Genomic DNA, 17,276 nt, shown 5'->3' on the forward strand with positions numbered 1-17,276 from the left:
CTGTCATGTGCCTTTTACTGAGGAGTGGCTTCTCAAAATCTGGAAAAAGGGAAGGGGTCTGAATACTTTCCGAATGCATTGTATGTGTGTGTGTCAAATTATTCTCATATGTTTCCATTTAGCTAACTTAACCTGTTACATTTAGGTATATGTTACGAACAGTTACAACCTTGTTTGGTATTTCTGAATCTTGAGTTATAACAATCATATGAATTATGTGCAAACATTCAACTTGGCCTATGTACTTGCAAGTAGCTATCCCAATTGTTTGGACACGTCACCCCGGCATGCATTGCATGTTCAACATGGAGGAACTGACGGTGGAGGTTCGTGGATCCAACAGAGCTTATTTTAAGGTAAATCAATTCATAATATTCATGTAAACGAACCATGATAATGTTTATAAAACATGGCACACACATCAGTTCCCTTCTATAGTACATATACGTAAGCTAGCCACATACACTAAGCTAGAGACTTGTGTTTTCAACACGTCTAATGACGGTTTGCTAGCTAGCTGGTAAGCTAACGTTAGCTTCAAGACCAAATATAGTTGGCATCTAGTCTGTTTGTCTTCGAGGATTACAATATTAGCTGGCTAATTCAACAACTAACGCTACTGTCTTGAATGAAAACATTGAGAATGTTTAACTAGCTAGCTAACGTCATTAGCTGGCTAGCATCATCAAACAGGAACGGTAGCTAGCTAGGTAATTTAGTTTGGTTGCTCCTTTCTTGGTTTTTCTCTTCTTGAATCAGATTATTGATCTGGGTAACTTCATACACTATGTGCTAACCATATGCGTTATAAATCAAACCATTTCAAAATTAAAGTTGCAATATGTAACTGTTTGGGGTACCTGACGAAATTCACATAAGTGAGTTATAGATCTGTCGTTCTCATTTAAATTCTAAGAAGCGGTAGATCTGTTCTATGTGGGGTATTTCTATGCTTGCCATTTGTATTTTTCATTTTTGCTTCTTTTACTTACTTACTCGGTTTTGTACACCAGCTGAAAATACAATATTTTTTCGTTATGGAAAATATATTTCACAGCGGTTTAGATGGTACAATGATTCTCTACACTATACTTGCTTGTCTTGTCACAAACTGAAATTAGGAGAACTATTAGAATTTTAGCAACCAGGAAATGGCAGCTAGATTTCTGCATAGTGCAACTTTAAAAGTTTGTTAAATTAATTTTTCAATTATAGCCAGCTCGCTAATGTTTTCATTTGCTCCTCAGTTAAGTCTAAATAGGGAAACGTATTGCTAGGTAGCCAGCTAGCTGAAATGTTGTTTATACTTGCCCTTTCATTCAAGAACATACACTATATATAAAAGTATGTGGACACCCCTTCAAATGAGTGGATTCGGCTATTTCAGCCACACCCGTTGCTGACAGGTGTATAAAATCAAGCACACAGTCATGCAATCTCCATAGACAAACATTGGCAGTAGAATGGCCTTACTGAAGAGCTCAGTGACTTTCAACGTGGCACAGATGCCACCTTTCCAACAAGTCAGTTTGTCAAATTTCTGCCCTGCTACAGCTGCCCTGGTCAACTGTAAATGCTGTTAATGTGAAGTGGAAACGTCTAGGCGCAACAACGGCTCAGCCTTGACGTGGTAGGCCACACAAACTCACAGAACGGGACCTTCGAGTGCTGAAGCATGTAGCGCGTAACAATCGTCTGTCCTCGGTTGCAACACTCACTACCGAGTTCCAAACTGCCTCTGGAAGCAACATCAGCACAATAACTGTTCATCGGAAGCTTCAGGAAATGGGTTTCCATGGCTGAGCAGCCACACACATGCATGCCTAAGATCATCATGCACAGGGCCAAGCATTGGCTGGAGTGGTGTAAAGCTCGCAGCCATTGGACTCTGGAGCAGTGGAAACGCGTTCTCTGGAGTGGTGAATCACACTTCACCATCTGGCAGTCTGACGGACAAATCTGGGTTTGGCGGATGCCTGGAGAACGCTACCTGCCCCAATGCAAAGTGCCAACGTTAAAGTTTCATGGTTCGGGCTAGGCCCCTTAGCTCCAGTGAAGGGAAATCTTAACGCTACAGTACAGTATACAATGACATTCTAGACGATTCTGTGCTTCCAACTTTGTGGCAACAGTTTGGGGAAGGCCCTTTCATGTTTCAGCATCACAATGCCCGTGTACACAAATCGAGGTCCATACAGAAATGGTTTGTCGAGATATGTGTGGAAGAACTTGACTGGCCTGCACAGAGCCCTGACCTCAACCCCATCGAACACCTTTGGGATTAATTGGAACACAGACTGCGAGCCAGGCCTAATCGCCTAACATCAATTCCCGATGTCACTAATGCTCTTGTGGCTGAATGGAAGCAAGTCCCCGCAGCAATGTTCCAACATCTAGTGGAAAGCCTTCCCAGAAGAGTGGAGGCTGTTATAGCAGCAAAGGAGGGACCAACTCCATATTAATGCCCATGATTTTGGAATTAGATGTTCGACAAGCAGGTGTCCACATACTTTTGGTCGTGTATATCTTGATAAGAATTTTAGACCATATCTCCCAGCCCTACTTGGATGTGGGAAAGGTGTCGGCAAATATCTCGCAAGGAGGGATATATGTTATAAGACTAGACCTAGAAACTCTGGGCTAGAATAGAATAGCAGCCTATACCAAGGTTTCTTAAGCTATGGGTTGGGACCAAAAGTGGGCCCTGGGCATGTGAGAGGTGGATCGCGAGTTATGAGAATAGTTATTCTTAATTTGGGACATTGAAAGACGATTTGGGTCACGGGAGGACGGTCAATTTTGCTTTCGAGTCTAGAGCTGAAAAGATTTAAGAACCCCTGGCCTATACATTACATTTTAGTCATTTAGCAGACGCTCTTATCCAGAGCGACTTACAGTTAGTGAGTGCATACATTTTCATACTGGCCCCCCGTGGGAATCGAACCCACAACCCTGGCATTGCAAACGCCATGCTCTACCAACTGAGCTACACGGGACTATACTAAAGTGTTGTATGTTGATGTTCCCTACTATGCCAGTAACGTTTATATTCTGGGGGGGGGGGGAGTACTTCTGAACCCACGGCTGTCCTTTCTCTAGGGATTTGTCAAAGATGTCCATGATGATTCACTCACTATTGCCTTTGAGAACAAGTAAGGGTTGCATTCATAGGTTCTTCTGGGGTTGTAGTGTATTTTGTAGTCATCTATGTTGGAATGACGGTGGTATCATTTTGTTGATGGGCATAACTTTATGATACTGATCTAAATGTTTGTTGTTATTAAAGGAGAATTTAGCTTTTTTACAACCAAATCTCTGTTTGATGTAAATGGAATGTTATAGAAGGGTCCAGACACTTTTCTTTTGCGATTTCACTTGTTTTTGAGATACTTACCCCAACCAGCGATTCACTTCCTCATCCTCGTTGTGCAGTACCGGTCTCTGAAAAAACGTGAACAAAAAATCTAAAAAAAAACTGCCAAATATGTTATTTTAGAAACTGAAAAGTGATGCAGGTCTTTAGATGTCGTACACATGAAAATGTGTAATTCCGAACTTTATCCACAGCGTTATATTCCATTTTGTGATACCTCTCCGTCCATTCTAGCAGCAGGCTACACGGAGAATGGAACAGCTGTATAGGGGAAACGGATTGAGTCGCAGAAAATGGAATGTACCGTTGCGGATAAAGTTCTGAATGACACATTTTCATGTGTACAACATCTAAAGACCTGCATCACTATACTGAGAGCGTTTCTGTTTCTAAAACAACGTATTTGGGGGTTTTCTGAGTATTTGTTCGTTTTTTTCAGAGCGCCCGTACTGCAAAACAAGGATGAGGAAGTGAATCGATGGTTGGGGTAAGTTTCTAAAAAAGCAAGTGAAATTGCAAAAAAAGTGTCTGGACCCATCTATAACATGCCATTTACATCAAAAATAAAGATTTGGTTGTAAAAAAAGATAAATTCTCCTTTAATAAAGTTGGCAACCTGAGAGACAAGTTCCCTTTAGTGATGTGCGGATGCCACCTCCAGCCGACGGTAAAAAGGACATCGGGGAGGGAGAAGAGGTGGAGGTGAGAACTGGCTCTCTATCTTCTTTTAGATTTAACAGACACTTTTTCCTCAGGATATCTTATTTCGAATTATCTTTATCTCTGTACCAGATCTTCTCCCGGGCCAATGAGCAGGAGCCATGTGGCTGGTGGCTTGCCAAAGTGCGCATGATGAAGGGAGATGTGAGTAGTTATCTGTGGTTACAATTTCACTGGTCCCAGAATGTCATTTGCGAGATGATGTTTCTTTGATGTTTATCCTGTGATTTCCTTATCCTGATATTACGTTTGTCCGTTTCATGCAACACAAATGTAACCTGTGTTGTGTTTACTGTGTAGTTCTATGTGATCGAGTATGCTGCCTGTGACGCCACGTACAATGAAATAGTCACCTTTGAACGTCTCCGGCCTGTGAATGTCAACAAGGGGGTGTCAAAGAGCTCCTTCTTCAAATGCACAGTCCCCGTTCCTGATGATCTCAAAGCAGCGTATGTACCTTTATTTAAAAGTAATTTCTGATTGGGATATAGGCTAGTTATTGGTTGGTTTTTATTTACATGTGTTAGTGTTATTTACATGCATTAGAGTTCAGAATCTGATTTATAGTTTATTTTACTTTAGGTGCGAAAGTGAACAAGCGCATAAAGATTTCAAAAAGGCAGTGGGAGCTTGTCGGATTGTCTACTGTCCAGATTCAAGTAATACTTTTAGACTTTTACTCAAGTAGTATTTTACTGGGTGACTGACTTTTACTTGAGTCATTTTCTATTAAGGTATCTTTACTTTTACTCAAGTATGACAATTGGGTACACCACAGCCTATCAGGTGGTCAATTGAAAGTTGCAAGACACAATCTAGGGAAGGTAATATTGATATTGGGACATAACTTCCCGTTGGACTATAGCATTATCAGCCATGTGGTATTAAAAAGATATGTTTGACTTTCAGGCACAAACTCTGAGCAATCCAATGCCTCTGAGACTGACTCTGAGCGGAAGGATGAGCTGAGTGACTGGTCCCTGTTGGGAGAGGAACCTGAGAGGGGTACCTGGCCACAGAGAGACAGCAGGAGGAGAGCTGGTCCAGGGAGGGGGAGAGGAGAGCCCAGTGGCAGGGGTCGAGGAGCAGGGAGAGGAGCCACCAACACCGGTACGGCTGCAGACAATTGATGGGTCATACACATGCTGATGACATCAAACATTATTTGCATTATCCCCTATGTTTATCATGTGAATAGGTTTATGAATTGTTCCTCTAAAACTATAGGTATTAAATATTAAACTATTTGCTAACTTTGCAGCTCTAAAGGATCCTGATGGCAACCCATACAGTGTGCTTGACAACACAGAAACAGACCAGACGGCCGACACTGATGCAAGCGACTCCAACTTCAACACAAACTGCCGCCGCTGCTCCCGCCGGGCTGCTGAGGACACAACAGCCATTGAAGGCATGAGCGATTCGGACAACGCTTCCCTCTGTGATGCAGGACTTACCAAGGCCATTCTCACTATGTCCTCGCAGTGATAACCTGATTTAAGGACGGTCATCAACAGCATTTAAACATTTGTGTTGTGCCTTTTACCATCTCAATCAGTACCATCCACAAACTCCTTCAATCCCTCCGGATAGAAGTGTCTGAGTAAAAGTAACAAGCCCTGGGAGCCAATCGGATTCAACAAACATACTCCCGTAAGCATTAGAAAATACAATTATTTAATGTTACAGAAGACGGTGGACAATTCATCAGAGACCAAAAAGGATAGAATCACACACATTGACACCAGTGCCAAGTCCATCCTCATGAAATCCGCTCTCACAGAGGCCTCTGCACGAACTCTCCCCCGAATAGATGACAGTATGAAAACGGATGCACTCACTAACTGTATGTCGCTCTGGATAAGAGCGTCTGCTAAATGACTAAAATGTAAAATGATTCAAAAGCTAAACAACAGCGGCATTACCGTAGCAGTAGACCTCGTGTCCGCCCACCAGAGGAAAAGCAACCTGGTAACCAGTGGTGAACGGGCCTGTAGTTTGTTTACCAAAACCAGCATGACTGAGTGTGCTTAACATTTGCCCTGGCTATCAGTAAAGTCTGTGCTTCAACCAGTAACCATCGATTTGCTCTGGAGAGCCTCTGCAATTTCTCAATTTGAAGCTGAATAGATACCTAGGAAAGGCCACCAAGAAGTCCCATTTGTTTTTAAATGTTCCCACTCCAATTCACTAACATGTCAGCTACTGGTTGACTACTGTTTATTTGTTTAGATTTGATGCTTGCCTGTATTTCTCAGAATTTAACAGAATGTAAGCTATTTTTCATTAGCTATGATGATGATCTAGTTTAATTCATTACCAATGCAAGTGGTTCTAACATTCTTTGTTTTGCAGTTACAGTGGCAGATTACATGTCCCAGGCTGAATCACAAAGCAGACAGATGAACCAAAAAATAACTGGTAAATTTGGAAAAATGCTACAAATCCAACTTTAGGGCCTGTATGTATCAAGCATCTCAGAGTAAGAGTGCTGATCTAGGATCAGGTCTCCCATCTTATTCAATGTGATGTCAAATGCAAATCAGCACACCTAATCTGAGACGCTTGATACATACAAGCTGGCTGAAACAAGTGATGGGGAGAAAGAAACATGGTAGTGTACAGAAACCTGCAATTGACGTACTTCAGGGGCATGGCACATGGAAGCTACAGTATGTGAAATCGCCACTAGGCTGGTTTCAATTTCTAGCATTGTATCAAAACAGTCATGTTTAGTGTATCTATTTGGTACATGAAGTATTTGTATTTATTATGAATCCCCATTGGCAGAAGCTACTCTTCCTGGGGTCCAGCAAAATTAAGAAAGTTAGACATTTTTAAAAACATAATACATTCACAACAGATTTCACAACATTAAGTGTCAAGCTTCTGTAACAATTTCTACTTGGCTGTGTCCTGCAGGGGCATGTTGAGTGTATTGCAGAGCACAGCCTCTCCACATCAGCCAAGACAAGCAATGGCCCCAGCAATGGAAGAGGTGACGAACCAGGCAGGGCTTCCACAGAAAGGGCTGCCAAAGTCTGTTACCAAGGGAAATGTGACTAGCAGCCTGTCCTGAATAGTGTCTCCTAATCTATGGACCCATTATAAAACTCATTAATTGTACTACATTCGTACAATAGTTATTGTACAAGCTTGCCAAAGATGGACATATGGACTTCTAGATTCTCTACTGCACTTTTCAGTTCCCTAACCAGGCGGAACAGTGGGGGAGATTTAGCACTGAACCGAGACATAAAAAAGTATGTTTCAAGTACATGATCAGATGTTGTGCCTTGATAGTAGATTTAACATTGCCTGGCTGTAGTAAAAGTTTTGTCAATGATGACAAAGGTGGGAAGAATCCAGTTATCCTAATATTTGTTGAGGAGCTTTGGCTGCTTTTTTTGTAAACATTTTAATATGCAACCTTCAGATGAGGAAAACTAGGAAATGCAGTCGAAGAGGGAAAAAAAAAAAAATTGTGTTGCACTGAATTGAAATGTATTTTCCATAAGAGACACGGTAGTCTGGAAACTGGTCTGTCTGTTCTTGTCCCATTTGTTTATGCTGAACGACACTCCACAGTGATGAATCTGTACACTGGGATTCTGTTTCTCATGCACCCACCAGGGGCTGGAATGATGGTGGCAGTAACTCGTCTCATGAAGGAGCTTTATTTTGTTTATTTATTTGAAAATGTACAGTATTTAAAAGGCTGTTAACACTAAACTGGTGGAACAACCGTATTTTTATGCAGGTGAAAATTTGGACTACTGAGGTCAATTTCCAGATTTTGGTTAAAAAACTGTCTTTTTTTTAATGATCATTCTGGTTGTTTGATATGCAATATGTTTTGTATGCCAGTAGTTCTTAAATAAAACCTGATCTTTCATCTAGATCCAAAACCATTTTTGTCAGGTCTACTTTTTGTCCTGAGAATATGAGTGAAGTACAGAGCAAGACTAGTCTCTTTTAATATATGATTTGTGCACAATGAATAAGAAAACCCCCTGGGCCCAACCATCAAGTACAACGTGGTTGTGATTTATTTGTCCATCAAGTAAATTCTTCGCTTCATATATTTTAGCTGCAAGATATGGTGATCCACCTGCAAACGAAAAAAAAAAACATGCATTTGTGATCCAAATTACATTTTACAAGCTGAATAATAATATGCCATTTAGCAGACGCTTTATCCAAAGCGACTTACAGTCATGCGTGCGGCTCTAAATAAAAGCAAATATCTGTTTGGAAAGAGTTTTACTAGTTCCTCAAGAAACAATAATTCTCAAACATCTATCGAGGTGATTTAGAATAATCTGTTTTCTGTGGGCTTCTCTGATCTTGTTAGACGGGACACAACAATAGGCAAATGGTGGACTTTATTGCACTATCACACACCCAGTGACATTTACAGTACCGACTCCTAGAACGAGCGAAGCCTCTCACTTGTTAATTTTTAAAATAAAATCCACCTCTGTAGTATCCACCACCAAAAGCCTGCAACAAGACCGTTACAATTGTACCACAGATGCGAGTAATGCCATGGTGTCTTGTAGAGCAGGGTTTCCCAAACTCGGTCGTGGGGCCCCCCTGGTTGCACGTTTTGGTTTTTGCCCTAGAAGGACACAGCTGATTCAAATAATCAAAGCTTGATGAGTTGGTTATTTGAATCCAAAACGTGCACCCAGGGAGGACCCCAGGACGGAGTTTGGGAAACCTTGTTGAAGAGGACAACACACATGTGAAAGCCCATAAAATCTTACTGATTTGGGAAAACTGCATAGCTTGCATCATTTGGGGTTTCATGGCCTGCATGGCATAGCGACCTGAATGAAGTACCATCATTTTATTGTCACAATCATCCATAACTTTTGTTCAACTCAAAGTTTGAACTAACTACACTGAACAAATATATAAACGCAACATGTAAAGTGTTGGTCCCATGTTTCATGAGCCGATATAAAAAATCCCAGAAATGTTCCATACACACAAAAAGCGTCTCAAATTTTGTGCACAAATTTGTTTACATCCCTGTTAGTGAGCATTTCTCCTTTGCCAAGATAATCCATCAACCTGACAGGTGTGACATATTAAGAAGCTGATTAAACAGCATGATCATTACACAGGCGCACCTTGTGCTGGGGACAATAAAAGGCCACTTTAAAATGTGCAGTTGTCACACAACACAATACCGCAAGATGTCTGAAGTTTTGAGGGAGTGTGCAATTGGCATGCTGACTGCAGGAATGTCCACCAGAGCTGTTGCCAGAGAATTAAATGTTAATTTCTCTACCTTAAACTGCCTCCGTCGTTTTAGAGAATTTGGCAGTACGTCCAACCGGCCTCACAACCGCAGACCACGTGTAACCACGCCAGCCAAGGACCTCCACTTCCAGCTTCTTCACCTGCGGGATCATCTGAGGCTTTGTCGTGCCCTCTTCCCGACTGTCTTGGTGTGTTTGGACCATGATAGTTCGTTGGTGATGTGGACACCAAGGAACTTGAAGCTCTCAACCTGTTCCACTACAGCCCCGTTGATGAGAATGGGGGCGTGCTCAGTCCTCTTTTTTTCCTGTTGTCCACAATCATCTCCTTTGGCTTGGTCACGTTGAGGGAGAGGTTGTTATCCTGGCACCACACGGCCAGGTCTCTGACCTCTTCCCTATAGGCTGTCTCATCGTTGTCAGTGATCAGGCCTACCACTGTTGTGTCGTCGGCAAACTTAATGATGGTGTTGGAGTCATGCCTGGCCATGCAGTCATGGGTAAACAGGGAGTACAGGAGGGGACTGAGCACGCACCCCTGAGGGGCCCCCGTGTTGAGGATCAGCATGGCAGATGTGTTGTTACCTACCCTTACCACCTGGGGGCGGCCCGTCAGGAAGTCCAGGATCCAGTTGCAGAGGGAGGTGTTTAGTCCCAGGATCCTTAGCTTAGTGATGATTTATGCCTAGACCACTTCTTGCCTAGTTAATATCTAATTTCGTGTCCTGTAAAAGATGTTGCCTATCTGGTACAGCATCTCTGGCCCTGACAATGCTCATGCATTAATAAAAGAGAATTGCCCAAATACTGTGTTTTCCAGAACACATTGTAGGTAATGTATATGCTACAGTAAGCCAATCGACAAGGTTTATCAAATCAGCCATTACCTATTCCCCAATGTATTACTATCAAAGACAGGATACTATGAATTGGTTTGAAAACGGTTACTATTGTTTACAAACTGTTTTGTTTACAGACCATTTTAAGAAAGTATGTTTCTTTCTACTCTGCTTGATGTTTTTGACTAAGCTTTTCACCTAACTCAATATCAGTTTTTTTAAATCCAATGGACCAGTGTATGGTGCATGTCCAATACATAAATGTCCAGTACAAAAAAAGCAGTATTGCACAGCATTAGGAATGTAATGCCAAATAGTCACACAGTCACATTACAGTATATAAAGCAAAAGTCTCAAATTACAAAAGACATTCATTGATAATAGAAAGAACATAATGGATCTTACCTGTCTTGGTCAGTCTCCAAGGAATGCTATAATATAGGACTGAACTTTAGCCGAACATCTGCTGTGAGCAATTTGAAATAGAATAGAACATGGTTCTCTCTCTTCCCATTGGAATGGAGCACACTGGAGCAACACAATGTGATGTTGAAGGTCCTAATTATTGCCCCTGTTATTTGCATAATTACAATGTTTTCCAATGGGCAGTATAGAAATTGTAAATTGTAGTGGACCTGCAGCAGTCAGTGAAAGTCAGGTTTAATGATGAATCTGTCCTCCACCAGGCAGGCACACTGGCCGGTAGTTTCAATAGGATTTAAAAAGCAAACTGTGTGGAGAAATTAGAGTTTTGCCCCAAAATCATATGGAATTACAGTGCTGGGTGCATGTGGTGAGCCAACACACAAAAAGGCCAGAGGAAGCAGCTATTTCTGTTGCTTTTATTAAACCAACCAAGCAATTTAATTCTTTTGTTCAGGGGAGTTCTACTTCATTGATTAACAAAAGCAGGGATATAATTTTTTCAGCTTTTTTGAAAAGCCTGAAATGTCAAGCCTTTTAAAGCAGATTATTCTGCCCCTGTGCAGGGAATGGAGCCAGAGTAACCTTTTGTCTACAATTAAATATTCCAGCATAAATATAAAAGAAAATCAGAGATGGGGAAGATTGACTCATGAGAGATTGGAGAGGTAGATCCTCACACTGATAGTGCAAACAGCTTGCTTCTAATTAAATATGCCACAGAGTCTCAAAGCATTTGCTTTCAGCCGCAGAGAGAGGAAGCTGCCTAAGAATGAGGGGAAGAAATAGATCACATCATCTGTCTGTCCACAGCCTTCCTCTGGGCATCTAAAAGGTATTTCATTTTTTGGTAGTTATTTGTTTCCTTTTTTGTGGGAAGTATCTAAAGGCAATGCCTTCAGGGATATGCATAAATAGAGAGACACAATACAAATAGTGAGATTGTTTATGATTAAAAAACAGATGATTAAGCATGACTGTGGCACTTCAGGGACATGGGGCGTTTATTTTACATTTAAGGACGCATTCTCCCCATGTCTGTGATGCAGGGAGGGGGTATCTTCAAAGCCATTATAGTCTGAAATGTTGAATTTAGTAGTGTTGTTTGGTTTAAGTTGTAGACTTTATACAGTGGTTCATTTAATTGATGTGTGAGGTTATATATATATATATAAAGATAGTATGTTGTATAAAAGATGCATGTATATACATACTAGCATTCATTCCTTATACCTTGAACAGACAGATTACTACATTTGTTGGTGAAATTATGTTGAGTCTGGAGTAAAGATAGATGTTTAGTGGTTTGTTTATAGTCAGGATGACATAGAAGTGACCTATAATAGACATGTGACGTGGATTCTTATAAGTATTTGCTCACTTACTCCTAAGCATTCAAAAGAGAGCGTCGGTACTGTACCTTTGATCTGATAACAGCAGCGTTGATACAATTCAACTCTGCTTTACATCTTAATATGACCTTTTCTTCATTAAAAAAAAAGCATCTCTGCAAACTTGCCACATTTTGTTCTGCATGCACATATTTAGCCATGATTAGGAAACAGTATTTTGTGAATGTGAGTTTTATTATGGTTAAGTAGAATTGGATCCTATCAACTTCATCAAGTCAAGGGTTTTTGAAGAGGCAATCCCATATAGCAAATTCTGCCATTGCAAAAATGGGTAAGCACATATTAAATAATTGATTAATCAATAAGTGAAAGAATGATTATTTGAAATAGATTTTTGTTGAGCATAGCTGCTGATGACAGCTTACTAAAAGTTTGTCATTGTTAATAGTTTGTTGACAATTTGTTGGCAATGATTTTTTGTCAGGTTCATTACATTACAGGTTTATAACAGTTATGTTGATCAGCAAACATCATACATATGCATATATAGGATGTCGGTTGACACATTGTAATTTTTGCTTGCTGCTAAAAAAAAAAATACCCTTTTCAGTTTCCTTCAGTTTGTGTGTTATTATGTATGGATGTGTATGGGAACACACTCCCAGGCAATGGGGGAATATACACTGAGTGTACAAAACATTAGGAACAGCTGCTCTTTCCATGACATAGACTGACCAGGTGAATAAGGTGAAAGCTATGATCCCTTATTGATGTCACCACTTCAATCAGTGTAGATGAAGGGGAGGAGACAAGTTAAATAATTTGTAAGCCTTGAGACATGAATTGTGTATGTGTGCCATTCAAAGGGTGAATGGGTAAGTGCCTTTGAACGTGGTATGGTAGTAAGTGCCAGGCGCACCGGTTTGAGTGTGTCAAGAACTGCAACGCTGCTGGGTTTTTCACGCTCAACAGTTTCCTGTGTGTATCAAGAATGGTCCACCACCCAAAGGACATCCAGCCAACTTGACACAAGTGTGGGAAGCATTGGAGTCAACATGGGCCAGCATCCCTGTGGTATGCTTTCAACACCTTGTAGTCCATGCCCTGAAGAACTGAGGCTGTTCCGAGGGCAAAAGGGGGTGCAACTCAATATTAGGAAGGTTCCTAATGTTTTGTACACTCAGTGTATATGGTTCCTTAAGATGTTTTCAGTGGGTGCCTGAAGGATTCCAATGAATGCAGATTATGTTAACTTTGTTGTCTCTCAGATCCCCCTACCTGTATATATTAAATAAGTATTGGAGAGGGCTGTGGACTGATTATGTTTTGCATGAGAAACAGGGCATCTTTTTTGTTGTTGAAGTGATTCATTCTTATGTCTGGAACATCCAGACAAAACAGAGGCCCCAACATATGCCCCCTAACCCCGACCCACTTACCCCATACCTGCAATAAGGCCTTATAAGAAAATTGGGCAAGTCACGAGTCTGTTGATTAACCCTGACAGCCCTAATGATTGTGGGTCAGGCTTTCAGCTTGTGAGATATCAAACAACCACTAGTGTCAAATAATAGATGCACTGACAGGCAAGTTGTGCTCTGTCATTTGTCATCATAATGGGTTCTGAACTGACTAGCTTTGGCTGGTAATGGTGTTGGCTGCAGCTTTTTCCCAGGTCTGCAGTGGATGGATATGGCATGAGGGATGAACCTCATCGCTTTCCCAGACCACAAGTAAATCTTGTATTATGCTGAATTTGTTTCCGGAGGACTGCAAGGTTTGCAAAAAAAGGAAACAAGAATTATGCAATCAAATTAGCACCTCCACATCCAGATTTGACTAGTGCTGCATAATGCAATCCAGTAATCCCTTTATCAAATGCTGAGATGAAATGGTCTTATTGGAAAAGGAGAGAAATATATTTAAGGTCATTCTATCACTAGTTTATTTTTCAAAATTGCCCACTCTCTTTTTTATCTTCAGAGACAATTACTTCTAGTTCATAACAGAAGTATGGCTGGTGAATGTTCAGAGAATCCACAGGATGGAATCTTTGCAATAATCGGCAGTATAATTTTGTCTCCCTTTTAACATTTCTTCAAATTTGAACATACATGGCTGTCTGAGGATGTGCAATGTTAATGTCTTGGTGATGATGACAATCTGTCAGCAAAATATGGTAGCCTACTTGAACTTGAATTGTTCAAGCATCAGCACTTTACATATCTTAGGCTACAGTATGTTGCGGGCTAAGCTATGAATCAATGTCTTTGCAATCCATTTTGGGAAGGCATTTCCTTCCATAATATATATATATATATATATATACACACACACGTATACACATATATATATGCAGCCTTTACAGACTGCTCATATTGCCCACTGCTGAGACCTCTTCAGCAGCTGACTGGTGTCAAATATCAGCATTCAATTTATCAATAACCCACTAGGCCTAATGGTTTATAAGTCTATGGGTCCATATACAGTGCATTCGGAAAGTATTCAGACCCCTTATTCTAAAATGGATTCAATTATATTTTCCCCTCATCAATCTACACACAATACCGCATAATGACAAAGCGAAAACAGGTTTTTATAATTTTTTGCAAATTTATAAAAAAAGTAACAACATAAATACCTCATTGACATAAGTATTCAGACCCTTTGCTATGAGTCTTGAAATTGAGCTCAGGTGCATCTTGTTTCCATTGATCATCCTTGAGATGTTTCTACAACTTGATTGGAGTCCACCTGTGGTAAATTCTATTGATTGGACATGATTTGGAAAGCCACACACCTGTCTATACAAGGTCCCACAGTTGACAGTGCATGTCAGATCAAAAACCAAGCCATGAGGTAGAAGGAAATGTCCGCAGAGCTCCGAGACAGGATTGTTTCGAGGCACAGATCTGGGGAAGGGTACCAAAAAAGTGGCCTCCATCATGGTGGCCTCCGTCATTCTTAAATGGAAGAAGTTTCGAACCACCAAGACTCTTCCTAGAGTTGGCCGCCCGGCCAAACTGAGCAATCGGGGTAGAAGGGCCTTGGTCAGGGAGGTGACGAAGAACCCGATGGTCACTCTGACAGAGCTCCAGAGTTCCTCTGTGGAGATGGGAGAACCTTCCAGAAGGACAACCATCTTTGCGGCACTCCACCAATCAGGCGTTTATGGTAGAGCTGCCAGACGGAAGCCACTCCTCAGTAAAAGCACATGACAGCCCGCTTGGAGTTTGCCAAAAGGCACCTAATGGACTCCCAGACCATGAGAAACAAGATTCTCTGGTCTGATGAAACTAAGATTGAACTCTTTGGCCTGAATGCCAAGTGTCACGTCTGGAGGAAACCTGGCACCATCCCTACGGTGAAGCATGGTGGTGGCAGCATCATGCTGTGGGGATGTTTTTCAGCAGCAGGGACTGGGAGACTAGTCAGGATCGAGGGAAAGATGAACAAAGCAAAGTACAGAGAGATCCTCAAACTGGGGTGAAGGTTCACCTTCCAACAGGACAACGACCCTAAGCGCACAGCCAAGACAATGCAGGAGTGGCTTCGGGACAAGTCTCTGAATGTCCTTGAGTGGCCTAGCCAGAGCCCGGACATGAACCCGATCAAACATCTCTGGAGAGACCTGAAAATAACTGTTCAACCTGACAGAGCTTGAGAGGATCTGCAGAGAAGAATGGGAGAAGCTCACCAAATACAGATGTTCCAAGGTTGTAGCGATATACCCAAGAAGACTCAAGGCTGTAATCGCTGCCAAAGGTGCTTCAACAAAGTACTGAGTAAAGTGTCTGAATACTTATGTAAATGTGATTTCAGTTCTTTTTTTATACATTTGCAAAAAAATTAAAATGTTTTTGCTTTTTCATTGTGGGGTATTGTTTGTAGATTGATGAGGGAAAAAATCAACTTAATCCATTTTAGAATAAGGCTGTAACGTAACAAATTGTGAAAAAGGTCAAGGGGTCTCAATACTTTCCGAATGCACTGATAAATCAGAGTGTTTCTGATGCATGTAAAGTGATATTGTATGGCTATTCTGTTCCCTCATGGAATAGAAGATAATGCATTGATTAAAAACGAGCCCACTCACTGGGCACACACTGGTTGAATCAACATTGTTTCTACGTCATTTCAATTAAATTACGTGGAACAGACTTTGAAATGACGTCTATACCCAGTGGGCAGGTATTGCAAATAAAATGAAACTTTGTGATGATTTAGAGTGCTCAGAAGACCTAAATGATTTATTGATTGTATAAAAAAAAGTGATTCCTATGCACAGGCTGACGTCACGCACTTGAAACCAATCACAAACCGATCATACAGAATTTGTAGCCTATCAATTTCAGCAGTTTATCAATGTAACAGGGTTGATCTTGAACGCATCCTTGTGCGTCTGTCAGCTTCCAGCTGGGTGCAATTACAAATAAGGGCGTAGCTATCTATCTGTTTCTTTCAGGGGACTGTGAAAGTCGGCGTGCCAAACTTCCATTATTCTACATCGTCATTAAACTGAGGGAGTTTGATTGAAGGGGGGCTGAACACACATTTCACCTTGCTTTTGCACATCCTCATTAAGAAATGCTAAAAGCAATGAGAGTTTGAAGTGGGTGTGTTATGTTCGCTACCGTTGTGTTCCTCTTTATTTGAAATATCCCAAACAGCCACCGTACGCGTTACGAATGGCTTAGCAACCATGTGACACAGCATGACAACATGAACGTGATTGGTCAATAATTCCTAGCTCCAAGCATTTCCTGCTTGCTAGAGTATCATCACAAATGAACAATGAGCCAGATATTTCACCGGATGTATAAATGTGAACCATGCGGATGGCGTTTCCACTCACTACCAAATATGGTGATGAGAGGAAGCTCAGAAGCCGACAGTGGGAGAAGAATGAGCGAGATGGATTTGGCCGGCATTCTGCAAATGCTCTCGTTAATGAAACATTTGATCTCCATCCAGTTTTCTGTTTCAAAACTAGAATCTGTAACAAACCCGAGTGGACTGTGTTTTGTAGACTTGAGCCTTTGCCAAAGTTTTTAAAAATTGCATTGTTTAGAAGGAGTGCAAGGGCGTATTGAGTTATTGCATACGTGCACTTCACAGAGTAGGCAATCCCTAACGCAAATATGCAAATAAATGCTAGAATGCGCCAATAGGATCTCACTAGCTCAATCAAATGTATTTATAAAGCTCTTTTTACATCAGCAGATGTCACAAAGTGCTTAAACAGAAACCCAGCCTAAAAGCAATGCAGATGTAGAAGCATGGTGTCTAGGAAAAACTC

The 17,276-nt window shown here is 41.2% G+C and overlaps 1 protein-coding gene and 1 long non-coding RNA gene across 8 annotated transcripts in view; both read left to right on the forward strand.

Moving 5' to 3' along the window:
* Positions 1 to 275: 275 nt before the first annotated feature.
* On the forward strand, positions 276 to 8,004 carry LOC121540262 (fragile X mental retardation syndrome-related protein 1). 7 transcript variants are annotated; one of them, XR_005995475.1, is made up of 10 exons: positions 306 to 356; positions 3,100 to 3,152; positions 3,982 to 4,075; positions 4,166 to 4,237; positions 4,394 to 4,542; positions 4,676 to 4,752; positions 5,003 to 5,203; positions 5,355 to 6,064; positions 6,449 to 6,514; positions 7,016 to 8,004. XR_005995475.1 is itself a non-coding variant. In XM_041848996.1 (8 exons), exons 1-8 carry the CDS (start codon positions 306 to 308, stop codon positions 5,579 to 5,581), a joined length of 924 nt encoding a protein of 307 aa, XP_041704930.1. In that variant the 3' UTR covers positions 5,582 to 8,004. The 7 variants fall into 7 exon arrangements, 2 of the variants coding, with proteins under 2 accessions (XP_041704932.1, XP_041704930.1); XR_005995476.1 differs by having other exon boundaries at positions 5,355 to 5,746; XR_005995472.1 differs by having other exon boundaries at positions 5,355 to 6,514.
* A 3,396-nt stretch (positions 8,005 to 11,400) lies between these two features.
* Positions 11,401 to 17,276, forward strand: part of LOC121540260 — a 208,506-nt gene continuing 202,630 nt past the window's right edge. The window contains exon 1 of the long non-coding RNA XR_005995470.2: positions 11,401 to 11,460. This is a non-coding gene — a long non-coding RNA (uncharacterized LOC121540260). The remainder of the gene's footprint in view (positions 11,461 to 17,276) is intronic.

Source organism: Coregonus clupeaformis, chromosome 26, assembly GCF_020615455.1.
Source record: "Coregonus clupeaformis isolate EN_2021a chromosome 26, ASM2061545v1, whole genome shotgun sequence".
NCBI classification, from domain to species: domain Eukaryota; kingdom Metazoa; phylum Chordata; class Actinopteri; order Salmoniformes; family Salmonidae; genus Coregonus; species Coregonus clupeaformis.

Bases quoted from the DNA above. Each gene is read 5' to 3' on its own strand.
- LOC121540262 (XM_041848996.1), top strand. From the start codon at position 306: ATGGAGGAACTGACGGTGGAGGTTCGTGGATCCAACAGAGCTTATTTT. The intron at 4,238-4,393 runs GTGAGTAGTTAT...TTTACTGTGTAG, and splicing joins TGCGCATGATGAAGGGAGAT to TTCTATGTGATCGAGTATGC. The intron at 4,753-5,002 runs GTAATACTTTTA...TTTGACTTTCAG, and splicing joins TGTCTACTGTCCAGATTCAA to GCACAAACTCTGAGCAATCC.